The following is a 14266-nucleotide window of genomic DNA, read 5'->3' on the forward strand; positions in this document are numbered from 1 at the left end:
AGAAGAACCTGAGACAAGGCTTTGATTGTGAGGAATTTTGGGGAAGCTGTGGTGGGGACAATGGAGGTAGCACAAGTGTGTGAATAAAGAGGACCTCAGGGTTCAATCATACTGGGTACCTCTGGCAGATACTGGTCAACATGGCTCAGTTGTTCCACATGAAGGGCAACCCAATGTCTTGGCTGGGGGGTGTTCCTAGAAAATGTATCTCCTTGGATGTCTCAGCCACACATGCAACTAAGGCCAGAGGAAGCTAGAAGAGTCACTGGTGTGACCAGGATTGGTGGCCAAAGGGAGGTGAAGGAGCATCTTTTCCACTTGAGCTGCTATAACGAGAAGCCTTAGACTAGTTAATATATTCATAAATAGGAATTTACTGCTCACAGTTCTGAGGACTCTGAGCCTCAAGCACTCTATTTAATAGCCCAATGCATATTTAAGATCAAGACCCTTTCAGTGCCCAGGCGGGCCTTGGTCTCTGCTTTTCAAAGATGGCGCCTTGTTGCTGTGTTGCCACGTGCTGGGTCACGTGGTGGAAAGAAGGCCCTCAGGGCTCTTTTACAAGGGCACTAATCCCATTCATGAGGGCTGAGCTCTCATGACCTAGGCATCTCCCAAAGGCTCATCTCTTCTCACCACCACCAAGGGGATTAACTTCCAGCTTGGGAATGGAGATATATTCAGACCACTAGCAAGAGTTACGGGAGGCACCAGTGCTTTCCAGAGTCCACTTGGTGGTTCAGTTCCCATGCTCCTCTGCTCCCACAACTCACAGTACTAAATGTTTCAGACCTTGTCTTTCTGGGGGTAAACTGTTAGCCTGTGTGCCTCTCTTCTTGAGGTGGCCAACCTGAGGGCCTGAATGCCAAGTAGCAGATTAAAATGAGGTGGAAACAAATGTCTCACACCGTGCCTTTTCCAAAGTACAAAGATATAAAACCGCCTAAGGGAGCCCAAGAGTTCCTTGATGGTACATCCGGGCTCCTGGAGGCATTGGAGCTTGCAATCCCTCTCCAGGACGCACGGTCTCCAAAGTGGGATTCTTTTTTTTTTTTTTTTTTTTTTTGTCTTTTTCGTTTTTATCGGTACCGGGGATCGAACTCACGACTGCCTGCTTTCAAGGCAGGCGCTTATGCCGCTGAGCTAAATCCCCAGCCCCTCCAAAGTGGGATTCTTGCCGGTCCGCCGGGGTGGTAGGGTACACAGATAAGCGTGGTAGTCAGTTGCCCAGGGAATGTCAGTTACTGTCCCTGTCTGCAGAGCACACACTGTGTCGAGTCTCGTACTCAGCACCCTGTAGGGACATGGGGGGTGCTTTGGGGTCACCTCCATGTCTCCACGGGTGCACAGCATCCTGCACATTACAGTGACTTCTTGCTACATGTTGGGGGCTTCTCTGGCTAGTGTGTGCTCAGCTTGTGTACACAAAGGCCCAAGGTGCCCCGGGATGGCGGTTAAAGCCAGGGTCTCACCTCCTGGGAGACCTCTGAGGTGTGTTGTCCCAGGGTCCCCATCAGGATGCTGCTCCGCTGCCCACAGGGGTAACCTCCTCGTGAGCACGGTCATATTTGCTTTCTTCTCTGTTTCACCTCCCCACTGCCCTTCCAAACTCTCTGCACCCCACCAAGTAAACTGTTTTTATTTCCATCCTCACCTCATGATTTATTTCTAAGACAACAGGGGTCTTTCGGTTAACCCTGCAGCGGTCCTCTGGGTGGACAGAAATAGCTTCCTCACTTACAGCTGGTCAAAAGGAAGCTCAGAGGTCAAAGCCTTGGGTACTGCGCCACCCACCGCTTCCTTGAAAATGGGCCTGGGAGGCCGCCCCTGCCCGCGCCCCTGCTCCCCGCCCCCTGCTGACCCCGGTCTGTGTCTCCCGCAGGAAGGGCGCTGCCTGTTCATCATCCTGCTCATGGCGGTGTACTGGTGCACAGAGGCCCTGCCCCTGTCTGTGACAGCGCTGCTGCCCATCGTCCTCTTCCCTTTCTTGGGCGTCCTGCCCTCCCACAAGGTCTGCCCCCAGTACTTCCTCGACACCAACTTCCTCTTCCTCAGTGGTCTGATCATGGCCAGTGCCATCGAGGAGTGGAACCTGCACCGCAGGATTGCCCTCAAGATCCTGATGCTCGTTGGGGTCCAGCCGGCCAGGTGAGCAGGCTCACAGCCCGCCCGGGGGGAGGCAGAGGGACCACCCTTCTCGGCATCAGGTCCCTTCCTGCCATCATGGACTTGCTCATTCTCGGTTACTGTGGGAACCCCAGGGTGGGCCAGGCGCGGGGCTGGGCCACCCCTGCACAGCTGTCCTCGTGGTGCATAAGGACAACCCAGAGAGGGGTCAGGATGCTGACCCGGCCCACGAGGCCCAGAAAGGCGATGCCACTGGCTCAAGGTCAAAGCTTTGGGTGCTCCTGTGTCCACTGCTTCCCTGAGAATGGGCCTGGGAAGCCCTGTGTGGTAGTTTTAGGGCAGTGTAGGCTAAGGCTGCTTGGGCTGTAGAAAATGACTTCAGCATATGACCTAGCAATGCCACAGGACCTGCTCCACAGAGCCAGTGTGAGGGCGACAGGCTGAGCACAGGTAGCTGGCTCAGCCTTGAGCAGTAAGAGGTGACTAGCCACAGCCGGTCCAAGTGATGAGGGCCGGGGGTGTCGGGGAGATGCAGGGGGGTTGTGAAGATGGCCTTGAAGAGAAAGAAGCAGGTCCCAGTGCTGCAAGGCCTCAGGTGCACTGGCCAGGATTCGAACTCTTATTCCCAAAGGAGTAGATATCTGTCAGTCACGCTCGGCAGTGCTGGGTTCTAGTGAGGAGTCCAGGGTGTGAGCTGGTAACAAGAGGAGATGGGAAGGAGGCTAAGACAGACAAGGGCAAGGTGGCAGCACCCTCGTGTCCCTGCTGTGATCCTAAAACCAGTGCCATCAAAGATTTGGGGGCAAAGGAGAGAACATGTCAGGTTTGGAGTGGCTTTAGCATAACCTGACCTTGGGTCCCTGTGGTCCGTTCACCTAAATGTACCAAGCACTCCTTAGACCCAAAGTAGCCCAGATTACCAGTTCCCATTTTGCTATTAATTTGCTTTTGCATCTAAAATGAACCAGTTGGATGCCTCAGGGATGGCAAACCTGGACCAGAGGAACTCCTGGGCCCAGGGGTCTGGATTCCTGTCTAGCTCCCTCTGTCATGCAGGCTTATCCTGGGGATGATGGTGACCACCTCATTCTTGTCCATGTGGCTGAGCAACACTGCCTCCACCGCCATGATGCTGCCCATTGCCAGTGCCATTCTGAAAAGCCTGTTTGGCCAGAAGGAGCCTCGGAAGGACCTTAGCAGGGAGAGTGAAGAGAACAGAGGTGAGGCTGTGCAAAGGCTCTGGGGCCCACTCCCCCAGAGTGAAGGGGTGGGAACAGGGATGCTGGGCAAGGACAGGGGAAGGAAACACTTACTGGGCACCTACCGTGTATCAAGTATTTTTTGACAGCATTTAAATAGATACTCAACATCACTAATACCCAGAGAAATGTCAGATGAAACAATGAGATGTAAATCAGCAAGGTAACAAAAATAAGGAAGTTGGATGTCTTAGTGAGCTTTCTGTTGCTGTGATCAAAATACCTGACATATTCATCCTAAAGGAGGAAGGGTTTGTTGGCTTACAGTTTCAGAGGCTTCAGTCCATGGTCAGTTAGCTCCAAAGTTGGAACCCTGGAGCAGGAGAGCATGGAGGAAGAAAGCTTCTCCCCTGGTAGCAGTTGAGAGTTGAGAGAGACAGAGAAAAGGAGGCTGGGACAGGACGCACTCCCCACAGGCCACCCCAGTGACTTCCCTCCTCTGGGTGCCCCCTCCTCAGAGCCCATTCAGCTATGCACTCATCCTCTGAGGAGTTGGGTGCCCTTATGAGCCAGTCAGCACTTTAGACCCCGCTTGAGAACATTGCTGCCCTGGGGCAAAGCCCACGGTGTCCGAGGCTCAGGGGTGCGCTTCATATGTAAACCATAACATTGGCTAACGCCTAGCACCAGCAGGAACAGCGGTCATGGGAACTCTTGTGCATTGCTGGAGAAGTGTTGTCCAGGTCAGGCTTTCTTAAGGGTGCCTGCGAGCATTTAATCCACAAACACTCAGAAAGAAGAGCTACACCTTACATCCATCTAAGAGGCTGCTATGGGAAGGGTGGTGAGAAAATGGGGCTAGAAGAAATTGAAAATAAATATGTGAATAGCCTTGAAGGGGTCTTGTGTAACAGATAATGATGATGTGCCATGACCCGAGGGTTTGAGTGCCTCGGCCCTCTGAAATTGTGCTCTTAGCAGAACAGAACACAAGCAACCACTGTGTTTTCAGATGGTGATATAAGGTCCCAGAGAGAGGAGGCGGTTAACTTTTCCAGGTCGTGCTGCAGGCAAGGGGCTAAGCCTGAGTTTGAACCCAAGCTATGTGATTCCAGAGCTCATCTGTTACCTACCAAGCCAGCCCTGTCAGTCTGCAAGCAAAAGAGCTCCTGTTTTCAAGTAGTTTAAAAAATAGAGATTTTCTTCAGGTATTAAGTCAGAGAAAGACAATTCCAGGAACAATTCAGATTCACAATAGTATCAAGACTTTTTGTTAAAAACTGTTATTCTTTCAGTCTCTTACATCCACTTTAAAATGCTTTACTTTTGATTGATATTAATGCCCGTTTAAGGGAAGCTTTAAACCCACGCATAAGTGATCAGAAGCTTCTAGCTGATCCCCAGCCTCAGTTCTGTTGCTCTTCTAGTAACAGAACCTTACAGGGGCACATGGCTGCACAGAGAGAAGGCAGAATTTCCCAGCCTCCCTTGAAGTCAGGTGACTACACTTGGTCATTGGGACCTAAGTGGAAAAGATGTGTGTAACTTTCTACTTCTGCCCTTCCTGTGTCCACTTCCTGGCATGTGGGTGTGAATATCGCGGTGAGAGTGAGAGCTGCCCCTGGGGACCGGAAGATAGAAAGTGCATCTCGAGGCAGACAACACACCAGTCCCAGGAGATTTGCGTCATTTGCTTTAAACACACATTAGCCCCAAAGCCATCCGTTCTGTGTGCTAGTTACGTTCTTTTTCACATGTGAGCTGTGATCAAAAATTGCAGTGAATATTTCAGTTTTAAACTGACCACAGCAATGATACATTACTACTGATACCTCCAAATAATCCCCTGCCTTTGCATACATCCCAGAGCTTTTGCCACTTTCTGAAATTTTTTAAAAATGTGTGTGTATGACGGGCTTGAATTGATTCAAAACACTTCCAGCAATGTCCATCGAGTAAAAACGTTACATTGTGTCCTCATCCGGTACCTTATTGACCGGACCTGGCACTGTGCAACTTCTGTGTCTTCTCCAAAGTTAAAATGACTGTGAAAGATAAATGTTTTGAATCAGTTCAGGACAAGGAGGCAGCTCTAACAGCACCCACTAAAGACACCAACGAAGAAGACCTCCAGAGCTGCTTCAGAAAGTGGCCAGAGTGATGGGCTAAGTATGTTTGAAGGGAGGGGGAATTTGATGGGAATTAATGGCAATCTGTCTTTTACGGTATTGTTACATGTTTAAAAATTTTCAACAATCACTGGAATTGTTTGACCATGTGTTGTACGTGTTAAAATTCATATCCGTTAAGGGTTCGATGTTGATCCATGTCCTCTCCAAGTGGATTTCTGTTGCTGATAGTTGTCCAAGTACCATGCACTGAAGGGTCCTGCTTATTTTATTTCTGCAGCCTCCCTCAAAGTTAGAAATGACATAAGCGCTGAACAGCTGGGATCCAGAGAAGTGAATTGTCAGGTCCAGAATCTCGTCTCTGGTGAGGTAGCAGAGCCAGGGTCTCCGCAAGGGCAAAGTCTCCCAAATAGAAAGCAACAGATGCTGGGCGGCAGGGGCTGGCAGATGTTCCCTGTAAATAACAGACAGTAAATATTTTAGGCTTTGTAGGTGACTCTGTTGCAACCACTCAGTTCTGCCTTTGAAGACAGTGGCAGGGTCCCAGTGGGCAGGGTTACACGGCAGTCGAGCCTTACTTGTGGGCGCCAAAATAAAAACATAACGTGCACAGCCCTGGCTGCTATTCTTTATTGCTCTTCTCAACCACTTACGTGTGAAAACTCATTCTTCAAGATGCAAACTATGGCTTGCCCACCCCTGTGCTACGCCATTCTCTTTATGATTTTCAAACTGTTTACGTGGGTCTTGAATCTGCGGGAAAACCATCTCACAGTCTCACTGGGTTGGCAACAAGCAGTTAGGGCCCTGCCCCTCCCCATCTCAACCCCAGCTGCCCCATACTTTCTGTTTTATATTCTGGGCTTCTAAGGAACAATGGCAGATGATTATTGAACACTTATTTTGTGCAAGGCTCTTGTAAGGGTCTTGTGTCTGAATGAGGGAAGCTAACTTTGACCTCCTTTTGAATAATGGAAGTTGAGGAAGAAATAGAGGGAACGTGAACCAGCCTCTGCCGTGTCACCCAGTGGAGACCAGTGGCTCTGAGCTTTTAAGTTTGATTCAGAGATGCAGTCCTTCCTACTACTCTGCCCCTCACAGGAGACATTTTTCAAAATGACCAACCGTGGCTGGCGGTGCAGCTCCTGCACAGGAGGCCCTGGGTTCTGTCTCCAAAGTTTTAAAAAGTCACATCTGTGTTTGAAGGCTAAGTTCCTCACTGTAAAGATGAAAATTCTGATTCGGAAGCGGAAGGGACTTGCTCAAGGTTGCATGCAGTACCAGCTGTGTAGTTTTCCCTGCATTGCCAGGTGTGGGGAGGCAGGGAACCCCCGGTGGCTGGGTAACACCGGCCTCCTCAGGCTGCAGGATCAGAGAGCAGAGACACGAGTTAATGATCAGCCCCCGAGGCCGAGGACCAGGCTAATTCCAGTGCAAAGAGAAATGTTCTTTTCACCCAGTTTCTGTGCTTTGGCCCGGCGGCCTGGGGTGAGGACAGGTGAAAGAGTGGAAACTTGTGTGGGTGGATGAGCAGAGGGAAGGGGAGTCACCTGGGCATTTAAGTTCATCAACGGCAGTGACACTGTCAGCCACGCTGGACTGAGCTGTCTGTTTCTGAAGACACCCCAGGCCGGACTCTGCGTGGTGTCTCCTGCCCATCACTGGTCACCCTTTGTAGCTGCACTGAGATACAGGTGGTCTCATTTTACAGATGACAAGGCTCAGAGAGGCAAAATGATCTGCTGAGTCTTGTCTAAATCCAGAATTGGTGCTATGTGCCCCCGCATACAGGGGAGCAGAGGCTGGGCTGGGGGTGCTGCTGGACTAGCGCCCAGAGGTGCTCAGCCGTGGAGGGTAGCCCTGTGCCTCTCTCTAGTCCTTGTACTCAGTTCTATGCTCTTCGTGGTCACCTGAGTGGCAGTGTCTTCGGTGTGCAGGCTCTCGTCCCCTGCAGGGAGACGCGGTTCTCATCCTGCTGGGACAAAGGAGGAAATGATGCTCAAAGTGGTGATTTCCCCAGTGCTCCTCCACCAGGGAGAAGCCCACCCGGCTTTGGAAACTAAAATCTTTCCCCTCCTCTCCTTTGCCCAAAGAAGGCCACTGTGCATGCCATCTTGGCTGCTTAGGAACGTCCGGCTGGATTAGACATTGTCCTCCTTCACTGTGTTCACCGTGCCAGTCCCCCCTCCGACTCTTCTATGAAATAAAAATAGATTGTTATGAGCGCCAAATCAATCAATAGACATTAACTTGCCTAATGTGGGGCTTTTGACTTTGCTTAAGCTGCTCTTTACCTAATTCCACACATGAACTCTCTCTCTCGAGGCTTTCTGTGTGCCCAGCTCCAGGCTCTCTGAGTTACACTGGGAGGGGTGCTCTAGATCGATCAGGCCCAGGACAGACCTACTAACCCCCAGGTGGGTGCCTTGGAGACGGGGTGAGAATCAGCGGTAGGCGATCAAAAAGCCTGGGTACAGCCTGACTCTGCCGCTAACCCACCAGCTCCCAACCTCGACCTGCTTTTCCGTACCTCAGTTTCCCCAAGCAGATAATAAACCTAGCTTGACTCCCCAAGACTGCTCCAACATGGCTGTGAGCTTGCAACTGTAAAAGTACCCAGGCTCCCACCTGATGTAAACTCAAGAACCCATGTGATTCGAGTAAGCTCTTACATAAGCACCCAGCTCGGGACTGACCTGCATTTTCTGGACCCAGAGAAGTCTCTGGAGACTTTGCCCCACCAGCCTGCTTCTGTGTGGTGTCCAGGCCACTGTGGTCACAGGAATCCCAGACGCGGGCCCCTCGGTAAATGGGTAAGAGCACCTGCCTTGGTTGTCCTAATTTTTCCATTGCATCTCTGGTGTCTTTATCATCATTAGAAAAATAAGTCCTGGGATAAAATGCTCTACGTTACTGATTTGCGTAAAGAAACAGGGAAGCTGCCCTCACCCCCTGGCTAAGTTGGTCACTGTGGTGTGTATACCAGTGCCCCCACCACTACCCGCTGTCTCGTGCCCAACTCAGCTGCTGGCAGCCAGTAGCCAGGGCCCATGGGTGAGGCACATTGTGTGTGGGGGGGAGTACAGGCCTTCCAAAGGCCTCCGTTTCCCCATCTGTAACTTTGGATGAGTGCTCTCAACCCTGGCTGCACCTGCAGAAATTTTCAAAGGTACCCAGATCCCTGCCCAACTCCAGAGCCACCAACAGACCCCCGGGTGGGACCCAGGAGATTCTAAAGGGCAGGTGGGGCTGAGGAATGTGGTGGAGGGTTTGGCCTGGCTGTGAGTTCCCAGGTGGGAAGGCCAGAATGAGGTGGAGATGGGTGAAGCCAGAGGTCACTGGGCCAGAGTTCTTCCTGATGGACCATCCCCTGCAGAGCGACTTTGTCCCGAAGCCCTCAGTGTGCTACTAACAGCCCTTCCGTGCCGCCTGCTTGAGTGCCCTGAGCTCAAGTCTTGCGTACTGCGTGTGGACATGTGTTCCTGTCACCTGAACTCTGCGGTTCTGGTGCACATGGTCCAGTGGAAGCAGACCTGACTTTCGGCCTTCAGACCTGGCTGGTGGTCAGCAAGGCTGGCATCAGACACAGCAAAAACAACACCGTCAGCCACGGTGTTCCCTCTTGGTGCTAAGAGGGAAACTGCAGCAAGGTTTGCAGAGGGACTTCCCTGAGTCACTGAGAGGAAATTGCTGAGGCTCGGTTAGAGACCCTTCCTCCCGTGCCTTGTGGCGGAGTGCATGGGCTGATTTCCCACGCCATGTGGCTGAGGCAAATCCCATGTGAAAGAAAAGATCAAACTATATTTTCCTGCTGGAGCACCTTCAGAATATCAATGTCCTTCAGCCAAAGATCCCCAGGGAACTTGGCTACCTGAGTGGAATTTATTTTTCAATGCAGTAGGAGTGACAGGTGATTCCCCATGCAACCTAGAGTGTCTCAGCAAAATGTTATTAACAAGAAGGTGGGGCTTTGGGGATCACTTGCAGGACGATTGGTGGGCCAGGGTGGCTCTAGGTTGGGCACTGGTAGAAATCTGGGGCTGTCCTTTGGTTGTTCACTGAGCAATAGAAGACCTGCTCGGCATTTCTGTGGGTGGCGCAGTGGGCTTGCGTTAGATGAGATGATAAAGTGGGCTTGTTTTGCACCGTAGTATCTGCCTGTGGCTGTGGCTGGTGCTCTGCAGATTGCTGAGGTCTACTGGAGACCCGCGTGATCTGTCTGGGAGCAGCTTGCTGCTTAGCTTCTCCTTGGACTGTGATAGCCCTGATGGAATCTTTGCCAACGCTCGGCTTTCATCAGGGTCTTTCGATCAGGGCTTGGCATGCCATGGCCCACCACCAAATCCAGCACAGTTTGTTTTTGTGCATTCAAAAAGCAAAGGATCATTTTTATATTTTAAAGGGTTGAAATAAATCAAAAGAAGGAAAGCTATTTTGTAATGTGGAGATTATATGAAATTCAAATCCCAGAGTCCAAACTCCACAGGGGAAGAGCTGACAAGTTACCACTGTGATGACGGGGCTCCCAAGGTCAGAAAAATTCACTTCCTGGCCTTTTCTGGTCTCTGCTTTATTTATTACTGCTACTAATGTGTGTGTGTGTGTGTGTGTGTGTGTGTGTGTGTGTGTGTTAGAGGAGGGCTTGTGCATGCCAGGCAAATGTTCTACCACTGTGCTCCAGCCAGGCCCCGGTTCCTGCTTGCAGAGGGTTGAGTTTCACCCTCTTGGTGAAATCCTTGGAGAACTGTTACTTCTGTTTTCAGGAATTAAAGATCTGAAGAACAGGGAGGTTACAGGTGCTTACCTAAGCCAGTGTTTCTCAGCTTCAGCTCCTTTGAAATTTTGGATGGGAATTTCTTATACAGGTGAGCTGACCTGAGTATCAGAGGATGCCTCTCACCAAGAGATGCCAGGAGGGGGTCCTTTCCCCCCAGCTGCGACATCCAAAAATGTTCCTTGGGGATGGAATGGGCTCTGGATGGGAACCACTGGTCCGAGGCCACTTCCTAAGTGATGGAGCTGATCTGAGCCCAGGGTCACATGTTTAGCTCTGTGGAGTGGCTTCTTTGATCCTTCATGGTGGCTCCAGCCACAGGAACTTTTGGCTCATCCCATTTTTCTTATCTAATGACACTGTGAAAGGCTGCTTCGGAGTCTGATCTACAAGCAGAAGGACACTTCAAAACTGAAGCCAAATCTGGTCTCAGCCTGTTCTGCTCAAACACTGCCCTGCCTCCCACCTGACTCAGAAGTCAAAGTCCTTCCTTGGAGCCCCAATACCCTCATGTGACCCAGCTCTTTCCTGACACCCCTGCCATGTCCCCTCACCTCTTTTACTCTGCTCTCTCTCAGGCCTCTCCTGTCCCACATTTCCTGTTTCCCAGCACAGGGGGCATGCTCCTGCCTCAGGGCCTTTGCAACTGCTCCCATTGTCCCAGGTATTTGCCTGACCTCCTTTAGGCTTCTGTTAGATGAAAGAACTCTTGAAAATGGTGTCCACCCTAGCACACTGTCCCCTCCCCTGCTTTAATGCTTCTGATATAGTGTACTTTATTACACCTGTGTGTGGTCTGTCTTCTCTCCTGGAAGACAAGCCCTGAGGGCCTTGGATTTTCGTGTCTTGTCACAGCCTCAGGCACACAAGTAGCCCCCCACAAAGGCAGTCGAATGGATTGATTTGCTGCAGTCTGTGTGATCCCAGTGGCACTGAGCTCTTGTTTCTAAAGAAGAGTGGAACCATATCCAGGATCAGTCACTCTCACCATGATGCTCTTTCCCCAGGCACCGTGCGGGGGAACGGGCTGCACACCGCGCCCACTGAGACTCAGTTTCTGGCCAGCACACACACAGAGGGGTAAGTTCCTGTTGGAGTGGACTGAGAGGGCCTGGAGTGGAGGAGAGTTGATCTGCAGCCAGCCACCCCCAGTCCTGAGTTTCTCGACCCAGTGCCCAGATGTCCATGACTTGCCCCTGTGGCCTTAATGGGGTCCTTTAGAGCCTCCTTCAACAAGTCCCCTGTAAAAGTATGGGGGACATTAAGTACCATGGGGGAGAAGAGAGCAGGAAGAGAGCCGGGGTAGGGGGCTGAAGGATGGGAGAAGCAGCTTCCGAATGGGTGCCCAGGGAAGGCCTTGCAGGAGGGCTGATCCTGAGCAAACCCCTGCAGGAAGTGGGGGAGCTGTGGGGAAATGTTGTCATCACAAGGACGAGCGTATGTGACATTCCTGAGGGTGCAGAGAGCTCTCCAGGAAGCCACTGATGGAGGGACAGAGCATCTGGGACCCCACAGGACACTGATATAGCCTTCACTTTGAATGAGATGGCAGCCTAAGAGGTGGGACGTGACCTTATGTCTGGTGTACCCCACAGCCAATGCTCCTTCCTGGCACCATGTTTGGAGGCTTTGAATCTATCTTTGAAACAGGGGTTCTGTGATTGGACCAACTACTCACCACCATGTGACCCAGGAATATATTTTAAACATCTGCCCATGCAAAGCTTGTTCTGAGGGGCTTTGAAAAAGACCTAGATTCTACCATCTGGAGGTGTCTGTTCACTAGGTGCAAACCCCTCCCCCTCTCTGGCCCTCAGTGTTCTTATCTAAACGAAGCAGAGATTGTGCTAGATGAACTCCAGGGTCCTTTATACCCTGTCCTGCTCCTCCTGAGGCTCTCCTCCTCCTTCTGAGGAGGTCTGGTGGGGACCCCCAGTTCGAGGTTCCACAGCTCCTGACCATGGCTCCCAACCCTAAGAAGTCAGTCCGTGATTTTAGTTTCTGGCTCTTTTCCTTTTCTCAGGCTGGAACCCAACTGCTCAGACCACAGGTCAGGGCCTTGTTGACCTCTGGGGAGAAATCCCTTCTGTGGCCAGCAGGTGTTTGAATTATATTTAGTCTTTAAAAATAATTTTTAAAAATGTTTGTTATGCAGAAGTAATTCTGGTTTTAATCTTCATTTCTTTTCCAGATTTATTGAGCATAGCTGATAAAGTAGCATATCCATATACAGTGTGGTGTGATGTTTTGAGCGACAGATGTATTCTAAAAGGATTACTATTGTCAAGCGAGTTCATATAGCCATTGCTTTGCATACTTACAGCAGTTCTTAATTTTATCTGCTTAGAAACATTTTATGACAGCATAAGTCAAAAAGTACTCTTAAAAAATTTGCTCAGCATCTTGCACCCAGAGGCAGGTTGACACTGCTAAGTGGACACTGTGCTGGGTGATTTCTTGATATCTCTGTGTGTTACGCATTTCTGAAAATTAAAAAAAAAACCTGGCCATGCCATTTACACTCTTTCACAACCCGCTATGTCTCAGAATGGAGTGCGGTGAACATCTTTTCACCTCAGAAAACTCATGTCAACATTATGATCTCTTGATATGATCAATAACTCTCATTTAATTATTCCTGAAAGCTAACTGCACAAGGAATACAACCTCCCAAATTCAGATAAAGAATTAATGGAAAACACACCAAGAAAATACCCAAACAACATGAATATCTAAAAAATAACATCCTAAATAATGCTGATCCTTCACGTACACCTCCATCTTACAAAGCACCCATTTAAGTAGCTATTTTGGTGATCTCCCCAAAGAGCTATCCTTCTGTGTCGGGGAGAAAATTGGAGATTGAACTCAGGGCCTTTGCACTGAGCTACAACCCAACTCCCCCTTTTGAGACAAATTGTCCAGTCTGGGGTCAAACTTACAATCTCCCTGCCTCAGCCTCCCAGTTTGCTGGCATTACTGGCGGGCACCACCACCCCGGCAGCCAATTCCTTTTTGATAGATGTTCAGGTTGTTTTGATTTTGAAAATTATGTTTGATGCCACGGTGGCCTCCCTGGTGCCCACACGGGAAGCGCCTGTCTCGTTAGTACTCTGGGGCAAATTCCTGTAGAGCAGTGGAACCCAGGGGTTCCCGTGCTTTTGCCAGGATCCCAGAAGACCCCTTGGCTTCCCTGATCCCCGAGCAGCGTGTGGCCCTTATGTCTGGGAGGCTGGTGATTCTGACTGAGTTCTGAACGGCTTCTTTTTGGGTCACCGGAAGCAGAGGCCACGCTGAGGAGGTGGAGGTGCCGCTGGACCTGCTTGCTGACTCCAAGAAGGAGGAGGACTATCACAGGAACATCTGGAAGGGCTTCCTCATCTCCATCCCCTACTCGGCCAGCATCGGGGGCACCGCCACCCTCACAGGCACCGCTCCCAACCTCATCCTGCTGGGCCAGCTCAAGAGGTGAGAGCAAGTGTCCCCACCTGCCTGTCCGGGCTCCTCTCTGCTGCCCTCCTGGCTTCCCCATCCAGGGGCTCAACACCGAGCAAATCTCAGCTCACAGCAGCCTCCATTCGACTGGGGGAGGTCGGCAAGAAACAAAAAGGCACAGGAGTAGATGCCTATGTGTGTGACAGGAGGGACATGAAGCAGGGTGAGAAGGTAGAAGTGACAAGACCAGGGTCCTGTGGTGAGCTTCCTCCCCTCTGCAGAGGTGACCTTTGAGCAGAGTCTGAGAAGGAGGATAAGAGCTTGTGGACACAGACCGGAAGAGCATTTCCGACAGGGAAGGTGGATACGAAGGCTCTGGGGTGGGATTGTTCCCAAGGAGTCTCAGGGAACAACAAGAGACCACGAAAGTCAGGCTTGGGTGTACATCCTTTAGTCCCAGTTATTGAGGGCTGAGGCAGGAGGATCATCGTGCCCACTAACTGGAGACCACCCTACGCAGCACAGTGATACCCCAGCTCCTGGGGGGCTGGTATAGATGGGTGAGGGAGAGGAGAGGAGGAAAGGTTACACGGCATCGTCTG

At 50.9% G+C, this 14266-nt stretch overlaps 1 protein-coding gene across 7 annotated transcripts in view; it reads left to right on the plus strand.

The window, feature by feature from the left end:
• The window catches only part of Slc13a3 (solute carrier family 13 member 3), a 93283-nt gene that overhangs the window by 42660 nt on the left and 36357 nt on the right, over positions 1-14266 (plus strand). For 5 of the 7 annotated variants that reach the window (XM_063248245.1, XM_063248244.1, XM_005002804.4 and 2 more), the window contains 4 exons: positions 1883-2148; positions 3184-3347; positions 11237-11309; positions 13512-13697. In XM_063248245.1, coding sequence (XP_063104315.1) covers positions 1883-2148; positions 3184-3347; positions 11237-11309; positions 13512-13697 — 689 coding nt within the window. Of the gene's footprint in view, positions 1-1882; positions 2149-3183; positions 3348-11236; positions 11310-13511; positions 13698-14266 lie in introns of those variants that run through there. The other 2 variants (XM_005002805.4, XM_063248247.1) reach the window with 2 other exon arrangements.

This window comes from Cavia porcellus, unplaced genomic scaffold (assembly GCF_034190915.1).
Source record: "Cavia porcellus strain 051 isolate PalLab524CR breed Dunkin Hartley unplaced genomic scaffold, mCavPor4.1 scaffold_5, whole genome shotgun sequence".
Classification (NCBI taxonomy): Eukaryota; Metazoa; Chordata; class Mammalia; order Rodentia; family Caviidae; genus Cavia; species Cavia porcellus.